At 46.7% G+C, this 23,124-nt stretch overlaps 1 protein-coding gene across 1 annotated transcript in view; it reads left to right on the forward strand.

Annotated features, from left to right (window-relative positions):
• The window catches only part of pof1b (POF1B actin binding protein), a 147,297-nt gene that overhangs the window by 7,045 nt on the left and 117,128 nt on the right, over window positions 1-23,124 (forward strand). Inside the window, exon 2 of the mRNA XM_079247960.1 lies at window positions 1-22. This exon is cut by the window's left edge and continues 184 nt beyond it. Within this exon, the coding sequence (XP_079104086.1) occupies window positions 1-22 (22 nt within the window). The remainder of the gene's footprint in view (window positions 23-23,124) is intronic.

A 23,124-nucleotide genomic window follows, 5' to 3' on the forward strand; every position in this document is an offset into this window, starting at 1 on the left:
AACTTCTGGATCTTTTTCCAGAGTAAATCCTCCGTCTGTCTTTTCGCTAAACGTTTTCTCTTAGATTTCGTAACAATAAAACTTTGAAATATTGATGCAATAGTTGTCAGCAGGGTTAAAACGAACAAACATGAGCAGCAGCTCCAAGCTGAACCTTCTCCGACCGCCACTTAGTGTTAATGACCTCAGCTGAGCACGTCGTAGCGTTGCAGGAAACTTGTTACGACAAGTTATAGCTGCTTTCATCTGAAAGGGAAACAGAAAAAATGAAATGGTTGTGTCAACACCAGAAGCCCAGCGGCAACGAAATGATGCCAAGCTGAAGCGTTGAAGGCCTTCTGAAGAGGAGGAGCTTAGGAGCTCCTGGTTCCCATAATTTTTCTGCCACTTCTAACTGGATCAAACAGGAAGACGAGCCGAGCCCAGAGCTGCAGAGTTTTAGCTGCGGAAGAAGGAGGTGAAGCAGTTTGGCAGAAACCCCCATTAGAGACCTCAACACGGGAACACAGCGGGCTTACTGCAAAGCAGGAGACGACTAAAGTCTGTCTGGGGGGTAAGGTTAGCTGGGGGGGAGGGGGGAGGTTAGGGTTAGCTGGGGGGCAACTGGGGGGGAGGGGGGAGGTTAGGGTTAGCTGGGGGGCAACTGGGGGAGAAGAAAAACTCGGGGCATGACAGCAGAGCTCGGAGCGTGACAGCAGAGCTCGGGGGGTGACAGTAGAGCTCCGGGGGGGGGGGGTCAGCAGAACTCGGGGCGTGACAGTAGAGCTTGGGGCGTGACAGCAGAGCTCGGGGCGTGACAGCAGAACTGGGGGCGTGACAGCAGAACTCGGGGCGTGACAGCAGAGCTTGGGGCGTGACAGCAGAGCTCGGGGCGTGACAGCAGAACTGGGGGCGTGACAGCAGAACTGGGGGCGTGACAGCAGAACTCGGGGCGTGACAGCAGAACTCGGGGCGTGACAGCAGAACTCGGGGCGTGACAGCAGAACTGGGGGCGTGACAGCAGAACTCGGGGCGTGACAGCAGAACTGGGGGCGTGACAGCAGAACTCGGGGCGTGACAGCAGAACTCGGGGCGTGACAGCAGAGCTCGGGGCGTGACAGCAGAACTCGGGGCGTGACAGCAGAACTGGGGGCGTGACAGCAGAACTGGGGGCGTGACAGCAGAACTCGGGGCGTGACAGCAGAACTGGGGGCGTGACAGCAGAGCTCGGGGCGTGACAGCAGAAAAAATCGGGGCGTGACAGCAAAGCTCGGGGCGTGACAGCAGAACTTGGGGCATGACAGCAGAGCTCGGGGCGTGACAGCAGAGCTCGGGGCGTGACAGCAGAAAAAATCGGGGCGTGACAGCAAAGCTCGGGGCGTGACAGCAGAACTTGGGGCATGACAGCAGAGCTCGGGGCGTGACAGCAGAACTCGGGGCGTGACAGCAGAACTCGGGGCGTGACAGCAGAACTCGGGGCGTGACAGCAGAGCTCGGGGCGTGACAGCAGAAAAAATCGGGGCGTGACAGCAAAGCTCGGGGCGTGACAGCAGAACTTGGGGCATGACAGCAGAGCTCGGGGCGTGACAGCAGAAAAAATCAGGGCGTGACAGCAAAGCTCGGGGCGTGACAGCAGAACTTGGGGCGTGACAGCAGAGCTCGGGGCGTGACAGCAGAAAAAATCGGGGCGTGACAGCAAAGCTCGGGGCGTGACAGCAGAGCTTGGGGCGTGACAGCAGAAAAAATCAGGGCGTGACAGCAAAGCTCGGGGCGTGACAGCAGAACTTGGGGCGTGACAGCAGAACTCGGGGCGTGACAGCAGAACTGGGGGCGTGACAGCAGAACTCGGGGCGTGACAGCAGAACTCGGGGCGTGACAGTAGAGCTTGGGGCGTGACAGCAGAGCTCGGGGCGTGACAGCAGAACTCGGGGCGTGACAGCAGAACTTGGGGCGTGACAGCAGAACTCGGGGCGTGACAGCAGAACTTGGGGTGTGACAGCAGAACTCGGGGCGTGACAGCAGAACTTGGGGCGTGACAGCAGAGCTCGGGGCGTGACAGCAGAGCTCGGGGCGTGACAGCAGAACTTGGGGCGTGACAGCAGAACTCGGGGCGTGACAGCAGAACTGGGGGCGTGACAGCAGAACTCGGGGCGTGACAGCAGAACTGGGGGCGTGACAGCAGAACTCGGGGCGTGACAGCAGAACTGGGGGCGTGACAGCAGAGCTCGGGGCGTGACAGCAGAAAAAATCGGGGCGTGACAGCAAAGCTCGGGGCGTGACAGCAGAACTTGGGGCATGACAGCAGAGCTCGGGGCGTGACAGCAGAACTTGGGGCGTGACAGCAGAAAAAATCAGGGCGTGACAGCAAAGCTCGGGGCGTGACAGCAGAACTCGGGGCGTGACAGCAGAACTCGGGGCGTGACAGCAGAACTTGGGGCGTGACAGCAGAACTTGGGGCGTGACAGCAGAACTCGGGGCGTGACAGCAGAACTCGGGGCGTGACAGCAGAGCTCAGAGCGTGACAGCAGAACTCGGGGCGTGACAGCAGAAAAAATCAGGGCGTGACAGCAGAACTCGGGGCGTGACAGCAGAAAAAATCAGGGCGTGACAGCAGAACTCGGGGCGTGACAGCAGAGCTCGGGGCGTGACAGCAGAGCTCGGGGCGTGACAGCAGAACTCGGGGCGTGACAGCAGAAAAAATCAGGGCGTGACAGCAGAACTCGGGGCGTGACAGCAGAGCTCGGGGCGTGACAGCAGAACTCTGGGCGTGACAGCAGAGCTCAGAGCGTGACAGCAGAACTCGGGGCGTGACAGCAGAAAAAATCAGGGCGTGACAGCAGAACTCGGGGCGTGACAGCAGAACTCGGGGCGTGACAGCAGAACTCGGGGCGTGACAGCAGAACTCGGGGCGTGACATGGTCGGTCGGCATGGTTAGAGTTTTACACCGTGTGTTTGACCAGATGTGGGTCGGCATGGTTAGAGTTTTACACCGTGTGTTTGACCAGATGTGGGTCGGCATGGTTAGAGTTTTACACCGTGTGTTTGACCAGATGTGGGTCGGCATGGTTAGAGTTTTACACCGTGTGTTTGACCAGATGTGGGTCGGCATGGTTAGAGTTTTACACCGTGTGTTTGACCAGATGTGGGTCGGCATGGTTAGAGTTTTACACCGTGTGTTTGACCAGATGTGGGTCGGCATGGTTAGAGTTTTACACCGTGTGTTTGACCAGATGTGGGTCGGCATGGTTAGAGTTTTACACCGTGTGTTTGACCAGATGTGGGTCGGCATGGTTAGAGTTTTACACCGTGTGTTTGACCAGATGTGGGTCGGCATGGTTAGAGTTTTACACCGTGTGTTTGACCAGATGTGGGTCGGCATGGTTAGAGTTTTACACCGTGTGTTTGACCAGATGTGGGTCGGCATGGTTAGAGTTTTACACCGTGTGTTTGACCAGATGTGGGTCGGCATGGTTAGAGTTTTACACCGTGTGTTTGACCAGATGTGGGTCGGCATGGTTAGAGTTTTACACCGTGTGTTTGACCAGATGTGGGTCGGCATGGTTAGAGTTTTACACCGTGTGTTTGACCAGATGTGGGTCGGCATGGTTAGAGTTTTACACCGTGTGTTTGACCAGATGTGGGTCGGCATGGTTAGAGTTTTACACCGTGTGTTTGGTTGAGGGTCATTACATACCGCCCTAACCCTGCAAACCCTGGAGGAAACTTCTGTTGGTTGACTGGAACGTGTACAAACACATATAATCATGATTCAGCCAGCTGTTGATGTGAACATGAAGTCTTAGCAAGTATATTCTCTAACTGTGCTCTGATGCTGGCCTCCGCCGAACCAGGAAGTCTCTGGAAGGTTTTATAGTTCAGTTACGTAAAAGTCAGAAGACGCTGGTTGTCAAGGAGTCCGATGTTTATGATGATGATGGTGGTGATGATGATGATGATGGTGATGATGATGATGGTGATGATGATGATGATGATGATGGTGATGATGATGATGATGGTGATGATGATGATGGTGATGGTGGTGATGATGATGGTGATGATGATGATGATGGTGATGATGATGATGATGGTGATGATGATGATGTGATGGTGGTGATGATGATGGTGATGGTGGTGATGATGATGATGGTGATGATGATGATGGTGATGGTGGTGATGATGATGGTGATGATGATGATGATGGTGATGATGATGATGATGGTGATGATGATGATGGTGATGGTGGTGATGATGATGATGATGATGATGATGATGGTGATGATGATGATGATGGTGATGATGATGATGGTGATGGTGGTGATGATGATGGTGATGATGATGATGATGGTGATGATGATGATGATGGTGATGATGATGATGTGATGGTGGTGATGATGATGGTGATGGTGGTGATGATGATGGTGATGATGATGATGATGATGATGGTGGTGATGATGGTGATGATGATGATGATGGTGATGATGATGATGATGGTGATGATGATGATGATGGTGGTGATGATGATGGTGATGGTGGTGATGATGATGGTGATGATGATGATGATGGTGATGATGATGATGATGGTGATGATGATGATGTGATGGTGGTGATGATGATGGTGATGGTGGTGATGATGATGATGATGATGCGTCTGTTTCAGAGAAAGTGTTCAGAAGATCGTTCTCTGTCTACATCTTATGAAGTTTCGCAGCAGATGTTAACTTCTGCAGCTCTGCCTGACATTTTCGTCAGTCCCCCTTTAGTTTCTCCTCTCACATCGTTGGGAAATGTTCACAAGCTGCTGCATCCAGTTGGTTTTGGGGGAAACTTAGACTGTGAAGGCAGCTCAGGGTTGATCAGTTGAAGCGACATGAGGTGTGGGGCTTTTCCGGAGCTGATGCTGCAGCCGACACGCAGTCGGACCTCTGCATGCTGACAGGTGTCGTCTTTAACAAGCTTTTCCATCAGTTCAGTAACAGACCGAGAGAAATTCCTCAGGGCTTGTCCAGCTTTCAGGGGATCATTTGGTCGTTTCTGAAGAACGTTGTAGAGAATCTCAGCATGAAACAGGACAGTGTGAAAAAAACAGCAAAAGAAAATAAAGTTTTCATCCTCCAGTAACGTGGACAGACTTGTTGGACTGACACACTGTCCCAGGTCTGACTGTTTCATCCTTTCAAACATGCCTTCAGGGTGTTGTGTTGCTCGGACACTGTGGACTGTTCAGCTTGTTCCATCTCGTTTGTCCTGATGCAGGAATCCTTCTGCTGCAAACTTCGTCTAGAACTGCTGTTCTCCTGGGAGAAAAAAGGTTGAAAATGCTGTTAAGTTTGCAAAATCTATTCGGATTACTGTGAGGCATGAGCAGGCCTGTTTATCAGGTTGAACTGGTGGACATAACAGTGGACGAGGCGTCTTAATCTGGCCTGCAAGCCGGACGCTGCGCCGCTCCTTCATCGGTCTGTGTGATGAGTTTACCTTCTAGTTGATCTGGTTGGAGTTCTTCTTTCCAAACCTTTCCAAGTCCCTCTGCAGTTCTGTCTATTAACGGAGAAAACCGAAGAAATCGCTCTGCAGCAAAACATTCAGTGTCGTACCGCAGCACGATCACACACTGGCTGACGCGTGACACACCTGTCGTCTCATCGCCTCGCCACAAATGCCGCTTGAGGAATTTCATCAGCCAGTTTCTTAATAAACTGATAGCAGCAGTCAAGCAGCTCATTCTGACGGGTTATTGATCTGTACTTTGTGACTTGTGTGTTAGACAGGTGATCCGCTAACTGGATATCTAGAAAGGAGAACTGGTCAACAGGTCCAGAAACACGCCCCGATTAAGCCAAGTGAAAGATTCATCAGATCCACGTAAAGCAGCTCGTGTTCCCTGCAAAGTGTAATGCAGTCCCCAACGTCTGCCAACGGATGTCGGTTTTTCTGGACAAGTTGGTTGTGTCTCTGTTGTGCCTCATCTTAACTTTGCCCAACATTGACAGCTTTACGTCATTTCTGATGTGACTTGTGCTGCATTTGTGTTTTCTTATTTTATCAGACAAATGTTTTAGATCCACGATGCCTTGCTGAGTCCAAGCTGTGACTTTTTAGTTTGGCCAGTCTTTCCTCTGAAACCAAGTCACACTAAAGCTGCGATTTTGGAGCTTTTCTTTCTGTGTAATTTGGTTGTGGATGATGAGGCCCCAGTTTCTTCACTTCAAGTTTTTCTTCTAAAGACATTGAGAAAAATGTTTGTGAAAGCAAATAATCCACCTAGTTCGCACTGATTTCCACTCACTCCAGTCATTATTAAAAGTCAGATTGCCATTATAAGAGGCTGGCAGGTAAATAACAACAAAAAGAGGAAAAAGTGTCGACAATGAATATCTAAGTTGTTTCTGTTGCGCGCTTTTGGGAGAAAAATATTGGCATTGAAACAAACAGACGTGAGAAAAGGCTTGGTCGATGTTGATCGGTTTATTTCTACAAGTTCTAGCAGTAAACCTGGTTGCATTTGGCCTTTATGCTGCAATCTCAGTCATTTTAACGTCATCTGACAACTGAAGCTGGGCTGAAAACAGTCTAGAGGTTGACTGTAATGAAAAGAGCTGCAGCTGTGATGGATGTTCACAATGCAGGTCTGAGACCACCGCCTGACGGACTTTTTAGTTTTTCTGGAGAGGGGACAAAAGTCCAACTCGGCTGGTTTTTGGCCACCGCGCATCACAGAAGTCTTTGTGGCTTTATTCCAGCCATTATCACTGTATTCTGTTCAGAAATAAAACTTTCTGGCTGAAGACTAAGCTATCCATCATAATTTATACCACAGAGTTACACACAGCTGTTCCTGAAACCTACTGGTGACAGAGCGATAGAGCTCGGGGATCTAGTGGCCCTTTAAGGGTTAATGTAAAGGAGGCCTCACCTGCTGACAGTTAGGCTGCTAATCCCAGGGATGAATGGATTTCATTTTTCATGTACATGAAAACCTTGACAGTCTGATAAAATGGGCGGGAACAGTGAACAAAGAAAAACAAAGAAGAACGAGTCAGAAATAAAATAGACTTAAATCGTGTGTGAAAAACCGGGTTGGACTTAAAACAAAGAGTCAGAAGCTCCATGACAGAAGAAAAACAAAACAATTTTCAGTCCTAACTCCACTGTGTTTTCACCGGACGGTTTCTGTTTGTTTTGGCTTCGCCATGAGTTTCACAGCTTCAGTCTCACTTTCAGATTGGAACAGCAAGACCTAAAAACTGCACTGGAACAGCGGTACAACAACAAGCCGCAGGCTGAACACACAACGTAGAGACACAACGTAGAGACACAACACACAACATAGAGACACAACACACAACGTAGAGACACAACGTAGAGACACAACACACAACGTAGAGACACAACACACAACGTAGAGACACAACGTAGAGACACAACACACAACGTAGAGACACAACACACAACGTAGAGACACAACGTAGAGACACAACACACAACGTAGAGACACAACACACAACGTAGAGACACAACGTAGAGACACAACACACAACGTAGAGACACAACGTAGAGACACAACACACAACGTAGAGACACAACACACAACGTAGACACACAACGTAGACACACAACACACAACGTAGACACACAACGTAGAGACACAACACACAACGTAGACACACAACACACAACGTAGAGACACAACGTAGAGACACAACACACAACGTAGAGACACAACGTAGAGACACAACACACAACGTAGACACACAACACAACGTAGAGACACAACACACAACGTAGAGACACAACGTAGACACACAACGTAGAGACACAACACACAACGTAGAGACACAACACACAACGTAGAGACACAACGTAGAGACACAACACACAACGTAGAGACACAACACACAACGTAGACACACAACGTAGACACACAACACACAACGTAGACACACAACGTAGAGACACAACACACAACGTAGAGACACAACACACAACGTAGAGACACAACGTAGAGACACAACACACAACGTAGACACACAACGTAGAGACACAACGTAGACACACAACGTAGAGACACAACACACAACGTAGAGACACAACGTAGAGACACAACACACAACGTAGAGACACAACACACAACGTAGAGACACAACGTAGAGACACAACACACAACGTAGAGACACAACACACAACGTAGAGACACAACGTAGAGACACAACACACAACGTAGAGACACAACACACAACGTAGACACACAACGTAGAGACACAACGTAGACACACAACACACAACGTAGACACACAACGTAGAGACACAACACACAACGTAGACACACAACGTAGAGACACAACACACAACGTAGACACACAACGTAGACACACAACACACAACGTAGACACACAACGTAGAGACACAACACACAACGTAGACACACAACGTAGACACACAACACACAACGTAGACACACAACGTAGAGACACAACACACAACGTAGAGACACAACACACAACGTAGACACACAACACACAACGTAGACACACAACGTAGACACACAACGTAGAGACACAACACACAACGTAGAGACACAACACACAACGTAGACACACAACACACAACGTAGACACACAACGTAGACACACAACGTAGACACACAACACACAACGTAGAGACACAACACACAACGTAGACACACAACACACAACGTAGACACACAACGTAGACACACAACGTAGAGACACAACACACAACGTAGAGACACAACACACAACGTAGACACACAACGTAGAGACACAACACACAACGTAGAGACACAACACACAACGTAGACACACAACACACAACGTAGACACACAACGTAGACACACAACACACAACGTAGACACACAACGTAGAGACACAACACACAACGTAGAGACACAACACACAACGTAGACACACAACGTAGACACACAACACACAACGTAGAGACACAACACACAACGTAGACACACAACGTAGACACACAACGTAGAGACACAACACACAACGTAGACACACAACGTAGAGACACAACACACAACGTAGAGACACAACACACAACGTAGACACACAACGTAGACACACAACGTAGAGACACAGCACACAACGTAGAGACACAACACACAACGTAGACACACAACGTAGAGACACGACACACAACGTAGAGACACAACACAACGTAGACACACAACACACAACGTAGACACACAACGTAGACACACAACGTAGACACACAACACACAACGTAGACACACAACGTAGAGACACAACACACAACGTAGAGACACAACACACAACGTAGACACACAACGTAGAGACACAACACACAACGTAGAGACACAACACACAACGTAGACACACAACACACAACGTAGACACACAACACACAACGTAGACACACAACGTAGAGACACAACACAACGTAGAGACACAACACAACGTAGACACACAACACACAACGTGAACACACAACGTGAACACACAACGTGAACACACAACGTGAACACACAATGTGAACACACAACGTGAACACACAATGTGAACACACAATGTGAACACACAACGTGAACACAACGTGAACACACAACGTGAACACACAACGTGAACACACAACGTGAACACAACGTGAACATACAATGTGAACACAACGTGAACACACAATGTGAACACAACGTGAACACACAATGTGAACACAACGTGAACACACAACGTGAACACACAACGTGAACACACAACGTGAACACAATGTGAACACAACGTGATCACACAACGTGAACACACAATGTGAACACAACGTGAACACACAACGTGAACACACAATGTGAACACAACGTGAACACACAACGTGAACACAACGTGAACACACAACGTGAACACACGACGTGAACACAACGTGAACACACAATGTGAACACAACATGAACACAACGTGAACACACGTGAACGCACAACGTGAACGCACAACGTGAACACACAATGTAAACACAACGTGAACACAACGTGAACACACAACGTGAACACAACGTGAACACACAACGTGAACACACAACGTGAACACACAATGTGAACACAACGTGAACACACAACGTGAACACACAACGTGAACACACAACGTGAACACAAGGTGAACACACAACATGAACACACAACATGAACACAATGTGAACACACAACATGAACACACAACATGAACACACAATGTGAACACACAATGTGAACACACAATGTGAACACACAACGTGAACACGTGAACACACAATGTGAACACAATGTGAACACACAACGTGAACACACAACGTGAACACACAACGTGAACACACAATGTGAACACACAACGTGAACACACAATGTGAACACACAATGTGAACACACAATGTGAACACACAACGTGAACACAACGTGAACACACAACGTGAACACAACGTGAACACACAACGTGAACACACAATGTGAACACACAACGTGAACACAACGTGAACACACAATGTGAACACACAACGTGAACACACAACGTGAACACACAATGTGAACACACAACGTGAACATACAATGTGAACACAACGTGAAAACACAACGTGAACACACAACGTGAACACAACGTGAACACACAACGTGAACACACGTGAACACACGTGAACACACAACGTGAACACAACGTGAACACACAATGTGAACACAACGTGAACACACAACGTGAACACACAACGTGAACATACAATGTGAACACAACGTGAACACACAACGTGAACACACAACGTGAACACACAATGTGAACACAACGTGAACACACAATGTGAACACAACGTGAACACACAACGTGAACACAATGTGAACACACAACGTGAACACACGACGTGAACACAACGTGAACACACAATGTGAACACAACGTGAACACAACGTGAACACACAACGTGAACACACAATGTGAACACACAACGTGAACACACAACGTGAACACACAACGTGAACACACAATGTGAACACTCAACGTGAACACACAATGTGAACACACAATGTGAACACAACGTGAACGCACAACGTGAACACACAATGTGAACACACAACGTGAACACACAATGTGAACACACAACGTGAACACAACGTGAACACACAACGTGAACACAACGTGAACAAACAACGTGAACACACAACGTGAACACAACGTGAAAACACAACATGAACACACAATGTGAACACACAATGTGAACACATGTGAACACACAACGTGAACACACAACGTGAACACAACGTGAACACACAACGTGAACACAACGTGAACAAACAACGTGAACACAACGTGAACACACAATGTGAACACACAACGTGAACATACAATGTGAACACAACGAGAACACACAACGTGAACACAACGTGAACACAACGTGAACACACAACGTGAACACACAACGTGAACACACAAAGTGAGCACAACGTGAACACAAGGTGAACACACAACATGAACACACAACATGAACACACAATGTGAACACACAATGTGAACACACAATGTGAACACACAATGTGAACACACAACGTGAACACAACGTGAACACAACGTGAACACACAACGTGAACACACAACGTGAACACACAACGTGAACACAACGTGAACACACGATGTGAACACACAACGTGAACATACAATGTGAACACAACGAGAACACACAACGTGAACACAACGTGAACACACAACGTGAACACACAACGTGAACACACAACGTGAACACACAACGTGAACACACAACGTGAACGCACAATGTGAACACACAACGTGAACACACAACGTGAACACACAACGTGAACACAACGTGAACGCACAACGTGAACGCACAACTTGAACGCACAACGTGAACGCAACGTGAGCACAACGTGAGCACACAACGTGAGCACACGTGAACACACAATGTGAACACACAATGTGAACACACAATGTGAACACACAACGTGAACACACAACGTGAACACACAATGTGAACACACAACGTGAACACACAACGTGAACACAACGTGAACGCACCACGTGAACGCACCACGTGAACGCACCACGTGAACACAACGTGAACACACAACGTGAACACACAACGTGAACACAGAACGTGAACACAGAACGTGAACAGAACGTGAACACACAACGTGAACACACAACGAGAACACACAATGTGAACACAACGTGAACACACAACGTGAACACACAACGTGAACACAACGTGACCACACGTGACCACACGTGAACACAACGTGAACACACAACGTGAACACAACGTGAACACAACGTGAACACACAACGTGAACACACAACGTCAACACACAACGTCAACACACAACGTCAAATGTCAACACACAACGTGAACGCACAACGTGAACGCACAACGTGAACGCACAACGTGAACGCACAGCGTGAACACACAACGTGAACACACAACGTGAACACACAATGTGAACACAATGTGAACACACAATGTGAACACAATGTGAACACACAATGTGAACACACAACGTGAACACACAACGTGAACACACAATGTGAACACACAACGTGAACACACAACATGAACACACAACGTGAACACACAATGTGAACACAATCTGAACACACAACGTGAACACACAACGTGAACACACAATGTGAACACACAACGTGAACACAATGTGAACACAATGCGAACACACAATGTGAACACAATGTGAACACACAACGTGAACACACAACGTGAACACACAACGTGAACACACAATGTGAACACACAATGTGAACACACAACGTGAACACAACGTGAACACACAACGTGAACACACAACGTGAACACAACGTGAACACACAACGTGAACACACAACGTGAACACACAACGTCAACACACAACGTCAACACACAACGTGAACACACAACGTGAACGCACAACGTGAACGCACAACGTGAACGCACAACGTGAGCGCACAACGTGAGCACACAACGTGAACACACAATGTGAACACACAATGTGAACACACAACGTGAACACACGTGAACACAACGTGAACACACAACGTGAACACACAACGTGAACACAACGTGAACACACAACGTGAACACAACGTGAACACACAACATGAACACACGTGAACACACAATGTGAACACACAATGTGAACACACAACGTGAACACACAATGTGAACACACAACGTGAACACACAACGTGAACACACAACGTGAACACACAACGTGAACACACAACGTGAACACAACGTGAACACACAACGTGAACACACAATGTGAACACACAACGTGAACACACAACGTGAACACACAATGTGAACACACAACGTGAACACACAACGTGAACACACAACGCTAACACACAATGTGAACACAATGTGAACACACAACGTGAACACACAATGTGAACACTCAACGTGAACACACAATGTGAACACACAATGTGAACACAACGTGAACACACAACGTGAACGCACAACGTGAACACACAATGTGAACACACAATGTGAACACAACGTGAGCACACAACGTGAACGCACAACGTGAACACACAATGTGAACACAACGTGAACACAACGTGAACACACAACGTGAACACACAATGTGAACACTCAACGTGAACACTCAACGTGAACACTCAACGTGAACACACAACGTGAACACAACGTGAACACACAACGTGAACGCACAACGTGAACACACGTGAACACACGACGTGAACACACAATGTGAACACAACGTGAACACACAACGTGAACGCACAACGTGAGCACACAACGTGAACGCACAACGTGAACACACAACGTGAACGCACAACGTGAACACACAACGTGAACACAACGTGAACACACAACGTGAACACACAACGTGAACACACAAAGTGAGCACAACGTGAACACAAGGTGAACACACAACATGAACACACAACGTGAACACACAACGTGAACACACAATGTGAACACACAACGTAGACACACAACGTAGACACACAACGTAGAGACACAACACACAACGTAGAGACACAACACACAACGTAGAGACACAACACACAACGTAGACACACAACGTAGACACACAACGTAGAGACACAACACACAACGTAGAGACACAACACACAACGTAGACACACAACGTAGAGACACGACACACAACGTAGAGACACAACACAACGTAGACACACAACACACAACGTAGACACACAACGTAGACACACAACGTAGAGACACAACACACAACGTAGACACACAACGTAGAGACACAACACACAACGTAGAGACACAACACACAACGTAGACACACAACGTAGAGACACAACACACAACGTAGAGACACAACACACAACGTAGACACACAACACACAACGTAGACACACAACACACAACGTAGACACACAACGTAGAGACACAACACAACGTAGAGACACAACACAACGTAGACACACAACACACAACGTGAACACACAACGTGAACACACAACGTGAACACACAACGTGAACACACAATGTGAACACACAACGTGAACACACAATGTGAACACACAATGTGAACACACAACGTGAACACAACGTGAACACACAACGTGAACACACAACGTGAACACACAACGTGAACACAACGTGAACATACAATGTGAACACAACGTGAACACACAATGTGAACACAACGTGAACACACAACGTGAACACACAACGTGAACACACAACGTGAACACAATGTGAACACAACGTGATCACACAACGTGAACACACAATGTGAACACAACGTGAACACACAACGTGAACACACAATGTGAACACAACGTGAACACACAACGTGAACACAACGTGAACACACAACGTGAACACACGACGTGAACACAACGTGAACACACAATGTGAACACAACATGAACACAACGTGAACACACAACGTGAACGCACAACGTGAACGCACAACGTGAACACACAACGTGAACACACAACGTGAACACACAATGTAAACACAACGTGAACACAACGTGAACACACAACGTGAACACAACGTGAACACACAACGTGAACACACAACGTGAACACACAACGTGAACACACAACGTGAACACAACGTGAACACACAACGTGAACACACAACGTGAACACACAACGTGAACACAAGGTGAACACACAACATGAACACACAACATGAACACAATGTGAACACACAACATGAACACACAACATGAACACACAATGTGAACACACAATGTGAACACACAATGTGAACACACAACGTGAACACGTGAACACACAATGTGAACACACAATGTGAACGCACAACGTGAACACAACGTGAACACAACGTGAACACACAACGTGAACACACAACGTGAACACACAATGTGAACACGTGAACACACAACGTGAACACAACGTGAACACACAACATGAACACACAATGTGAACACATGTGAACACACAATGTGAACACACAACGTGAACACACAACGTGAACACACAACGTGAACACAACGTGAACACACAATGTGAACACACAACGTGAACACACAACGTGAACACACAATGTGAACACACAATGTGAACACACAACGTGAACACACAACGTGAACACGTGAACACACAATGTGAACACAACGAGAACACACAACGTGAACACAACGTGAACACACAACGTGAGCACAACGTGAACACAACGTGAACACACAACGTGAACACACAACGTGAACACAACGTGAACACACAACGTGAACACACAACGTGAACACAACGTGAACGCACAACGTGAACGCACAACGTGAACACACAATGTGAACACACAACGTGAACACACAACGTGAACGCACAACGTGAACGCACAACATGAACGCACAACGTGAACACAACGTGAGCACACAACGTGAACACACAACATGAACACACAACGTGAACACACAACGTGAACACACAATGTGAACACACAACGTGAACACACAATGTGAACACACAACGTGAACACGTGAACACACAATGTGAACACAATGTGAACACACAACGTGAACACACAACGTGAACACACAACGTGAACACACAATGTGAACACACAACGTGAACACACAATGTGAACACACAATGTGAACACACAATGTGAACACACAACGTGAACACAACGTGAACACACAACGTGAACACAACGTGAACACACAACGTGAACACACAATGTGAACACACAACGTGAACACAACGTGAACACACAATGTGAACACACAACGTGAACACACAACGTGAACACACAATGTGAACACACAACGTGAACATACAATGTGAACACAACGTGAAAACACAACGTGAACACACAACGTGAACACAACGTGAACACACAACGTGAACACACGTGAACACACGTGAACACACAACGTGAACACAACGTGAACACACAATGTGAACACAACGTGAACACACAACGTGAACACACAACGTGAACATACAATGTGAACACAACGTGAACACACAACGTGAACACACAACGTGAACACACAATGTGAACACAACGTGAACACACAATGTGAACACAACGTGAACACACAACGTGAACACAATGTGAACACACAACGTGAACACACGACGTGAACACAACGTGAACACACAATGTGAACACAACGTGAACACAACGTGAACACACAACGTGAACACACAATGTGAACACACAACGTGAACACACAACGTGAACACACAACGTGAACACACAATGTGAACACTCAACGTGAACACACAATGTGAACACACAATGTGAACACAACGTGAACGCACAACGTGAACACACAATGTGAACACACAACGTGAACACACAATGTGAACACACAACGTGAACACAACGTGAACACACAACGTGAACACAACGTGAACAAACAACGTGAACACACAACGTGAACACAACGTGAAAACACAACATGAACACACAATGTGAACACACAATGTGAACACATGTGAACACACAACGTGAACACACAACGTGAACACAACGTGAACACACAACGTGAACACAACGTGAACAAACAACGTGAACACAACGTGAACACACAATGTGAACACACAACGTGAACATACAATGTGAACACAACGAGAACACACAACGTGAACACAACGTGAACACAACGTGAACACACAACGTGAACACACAACGTGAACACACAAAGTGAGCACAACGTGAACACAAGGTGAACACACAACATGAACACACAACATGAACACACAATGTGAACACACAATGTGAACACACAATGTGAACACACAATGTGAACACACAACGTGAACACAACGTGAACACAACGTGAACACACAACGTGAACACACAACGTGAACACACAACGTGAACACACAACGTGAACACAACGTGAACACACGATGTGAACACACAACGTGAACATACAATGTGAACACAACGAGAACACACAACGTGAACACAACGTGAACACACAACGTGAACACACAACGTGAACACACAACGTGAACACACAACGTGAACACACAACGTGAACGCACAATGTGAACACACAACGTGAACACACAACGTGAACACACAACGTGAACACAACGTGAACGCACAACGTGAACGCACAACTTGAACGCACAACGTGAACGCAACGTGAGCACAACGTGAGCACACAACGTGAGCACACGTGAACACACAATGTGAACACACAATGTGAACACACAATGTGAACACACAACGTGAACACACAACGTGAACACACAATGTGAACACACAACGTGAACACACAACGTGAACACAACGTGAACGCACCACGTGAACGCACCACGTGAACGCACCACGTGAACACAACGTGAACACACAACGTGAACACACAACGTGAACACAGAACGTGAACACAGAACGTGAACAGAACGTGAACACACAACGTGAACACACAACGAGAACACACAATGTGAACACAACGTGAACACACAACGTGAACACACAACGTGAACACAACGTGACCACACGTGACCACACGTGAACACAACGTGAACACACAACGTGAACACAACGTGAACACAACGTGAACACACAACGTGAACACACAACGTCAACACACAACGTCAACACACAACGTCAAATGTCAACACACAACGTGAACGCACAACGTGAACGCACAACGTGAACGCACAACGTGAACGCACAGCGTGAACACACAACGTGAACACAATGTGAACACAATGTGAACACACAATGTGAACACAATGTGAACACACAATGTGAACACACAACGTGAACACACAACGTGAACACACAATGTGAACACACAACGTGAACACACAACATGAACACACAACGTGAACACACAATGTGAACACAATCTGAACACACAACGTGAACACACAACGTGAACACACAATGTGAACACACAACGTGAACACAATGTGAACACAATGCGAACACACAATGTGAACACAATGTGAACACACAACGTGAACACACAACGTGAACACACAACGTGAACACACAATGTGAACACACAATGTGAACACACAACGTGAACACAACGTGAACACACAACGTGAACACAACGTGAACACACAACGTGAACACACAACGTGAACACACAACGTCAACACACAACGTCAACACACAACGTGAACACACAACGTGAACGCACAACGTGAACGCACAACGTGAACGCACAACGTGAGCGCACAACGTGAGCACACAACGTGAACACACAATGTGAACACACAATGTGAACACACAACGTGAACACACGTGAACACAACGTGAACACACAACGTGAACACACAACGTGAACACAACGTGAACACACAACGTGAACACAACGTGAACACACAACATGAACACACGTGAACACACAATGTGAACACACAATGTGAACACACAACGTGAACACACAATGTGAACACACAACGTGAACACACAACGTGAACACACAACGTGAACACACAACGTGAACACACAACGTGAACACAACGTGAACACACAACGTGAACACACAATGTGAACACACAACGTGAACACACAACGTGAACACACAATGTGAACACACAACGTGAACACACAACGTGAACACACAACGCTAACACACAATGTGAACACAATGTGAACACACAACGTGAACACACAATGTGAACACTCAACGTGAACACACAATGTGAACACACAATGTGAACACAACGTGAACACACAACGTGAACGCACAACGTGAACACACAATGTGAACACACAATGTGAACACAACGTGAGCACACAACGTGAACGCACAACGTGAACACACAATGTGAACACAACGTGAACACAACGTGAACACACAACGTGAACACACAATGTGAACACTCAACGTGAACACTCAACGTGAACACTCAACGTGAACACACAACGTGAACACAACGTGAACACACAACGTGAACGCACAACGTGAACACACGTGAACACACGACGTGAACACACAATGTGAACACAACGTGAACACACAACGTGAACGCACAACGTGAGCACACAACGTGAACGCACAACGTGAACACACAACGTGAACGCACAACGTGAACACACAACGTGAACACAACGTGAACACACAACGTGAACACACAACGTGAACACACAAAGTGAGCACAACGTGAACACAAGGTGAACACACAACATGAACACACAACGTGAACACACAACGTGAACACACAATGTGAACACACAACGTAGACACACAACGTAGACACACAACGTAGAGACACAACACACAACGTAGAGACACAACACACAACGTAGAGACACAACACACAACGTAGACACACAACGTAGACACACAACGTAGAGACACAACACACAACGTAGAGACACAACACACAACGTAGACACACAACGTAGAGACACGACACACAACGTAGAGACACAACACAACGTAGACACACAACACACAACGTAGACACACAACGTAGACACACAACGTAGAGACACAACACACAACGTAGACACACAACGTAGAGACACAACACACAACGTAGAGACACAACACACAACGTAGACACACAACGTAGAGACACAACACACAACGTAGAGACACAACACACAACGTAGACACACAACACACAACGTAGACACACAACACACAACGTAGACACACAACGTAGAGACACAACACAACGTAGAGACACAACACAACGTAGACACACAACACACAACGTGAACACACAACGTGAACACACAACGTGAACACACAACGTGAACACACAATGTGAACACACAACGTGAACACACAATGTGAACACACAATGTGAACACACAACGTGAACACAACGTGAACACACAACGTGAACACACAACGTGAACACACAACGTGAACACAACGTGAACATACAATGTGAACACAACGTGAACACACAATGTGAACACAACGTGAACACACAATGTGAACACAACGTGAACACACAACGTGAACACACAACGTGAACACACAACGTGAACACAATGTGAACACAACGTGATCACACAACGTGAACACACAATGTGAACACAACGTGAACACACAACGTGAACACACAATGTGAACACAACGTGAACACACAACGTGAACACAACGTGAACACACAACGTGAACACACGACGTGAACACAACGTGAACACACAATGTGAACACAACATGAACACAACGTGAACACACAACGTGAACGCACAACGTGAACGCACAACGTGAACACACAACGTGAACACACAACGTGAACACACAATGTAAACACAACGTGAACACAACGTGAACACACAACGTGAACACAACGTGAACACACAACGTGAACACACAACGTGAACACACAACGTGAACACACAACGTGAACACAACGTGAACACACAACGTGAACACACAACGTGAACACACAACGTGAACACAAGGTGAACACACAACATGAACACACAACATGAACACAATGTGAACACACAACATGAACACACAACATGAACACACAATGTGAACACACAATGTGAACACACAATGTGAACACACAACGTGAACACGTGAACACACAATGTGAACACACAATGTGAACGCACAACGTGAACACAACGTGAACACAACGTGAACACACAACGTGAACACACAACGTGAACACACAATGTGAACACGTGAACACACAACGTGAACACAACGTGAACACACAACATGAACACACAATGTGAACACATGTGAACACACAATGTGAACACACAACGTGAACACACAACGTGAACACACAACGTGAACACAACGTGAACACACAATGTGAACACACAACGTGAACACACAACGTGAACACACAATGTGAACACACAATGTGAACACACAACGTGAACACACAACGTGAACACGTGAACACACAATGTGAACACAACGAGAACACACAACGTGAACACAACGTGAACACACAACGTGAGCACAACGTGAACACAACGTGAACACACAACGTGAACACACAACGTGAACACAACGTGAACACACAACGTGAACACACAACGTGAACACAACGTGAACGCACAACGTGAACGCACAACGTGAACACACAATGTGAACACACAACGTGAACACACAACGTGAACGCACAACGTGAACGCACAACATGAACGCACAACGTGAACACAACGTGAGCACACAACGTGAACACACAACATGAACACACAACGTGAACACACAACGTGAACACACAATGTGAACACACAACGTGAACACACAATGTGAACACGTGAACACACGTGAACACAACGTGAACACACAACGTGAACACACGTGAACACAACATGAACACACAACATGAACACACAACGTGAACACACAATGTGAACACACAATGTGAACACACAATGTGAACACACAACGTGAACACACAACGTGAACACACAATGTGAACACACAACGTGAACACACAACGTGAACACACAATGTGAACACACAATGTGAACACACAACGTGAACACAACGTGAACACACAACGTGAACACACAACGTGAACACAACGTGAACACACAATGTGAACACACAACGTGAACATACAATGTGAACACAACGAGAACACACAACGTGAACACAACGTGAACACACAACGTGAGCACAACGTGAACACAACGTGAACACACAACGTGAACACAACGTGAACACACAACGTGAACACACAACGTGAACGCACAACGTGAACATACAATGTGAACACAACGAGAACACACAACGTGAACACACAACGTGAACGCACAACGTGAACACACAACGTGAACACAACGTGAACACACAATGTGAACACACAACGTGAACGCACAACGTGAACACACAACGTGAACACAACGTGAACACACAATGTGAACACACAACGTGAACATACAATGTGAACACAACGAGAACACACAACGTGAACACAACGTGAACACACAACGTGAGCACAACGTGAACACAATGTGAACACACAACGTGAACACAACGTGAACACACAACGTGAACACACAACGTGAACGCACAACGTGAACGCACAACGTGAACACACAATGTGAACACACAATGTGAACACACAATGTGAACACACAACGTGAACACAACGTGAACGCACAACGTGAACGCACAACGTGAACACACAACATGAACACACAATGTGAACACACAACCTGAACACACAATGTGAACACGTGAACACAACGTGAACACACAACGTGAACACACGTGAACACAACATGAACACACAACATGAACACACAACGTGAACACACAATGTGAACACACAATGTGAACACACAATGTGAACACACAACGTGAACACACAATGTGAACACAACGTGAACACACAACGTGAACGCACAACGTGAACGCACAATATGAACACACAACGTGAACACACAACGTGAGCACACAACGTGAGCACACAACGTGAGCACACAACGTGAACACACAACGTGAACACACAATGTGAACACACAACGTGAACACACAATGTGAACACAACGTGAACACACGTGAACACAACGTGAACACACAACGTGAACACACAACGTGAACACAACGTGAACACACAACGTGAACACAACATGAACACACAACATGAACACACAACGTGAACACACAACGTGAACACACAACGTGAACACACAATGTGAACACACAACGTGAACACACAACGTGAACACACAATGTGAACACAACGTGAACACACAACGTGAACGCACAACGTGAACGCACAATGTGAACGCACAACGTG

The sequence above is a fragment of the Telmatherina bonti genome, assembly GCF_933228915.1.
Source record: "Telmatherina bonti genome assembly, chromosome: 10".
NCBI classification, from domain to species: domain Eukaryota; kingdom Metazoa; phylum Chordata; class Actinopteri; order Atheriniformes; family Telmatherinidae; genus Telmatherina; species Telmatherina bonti.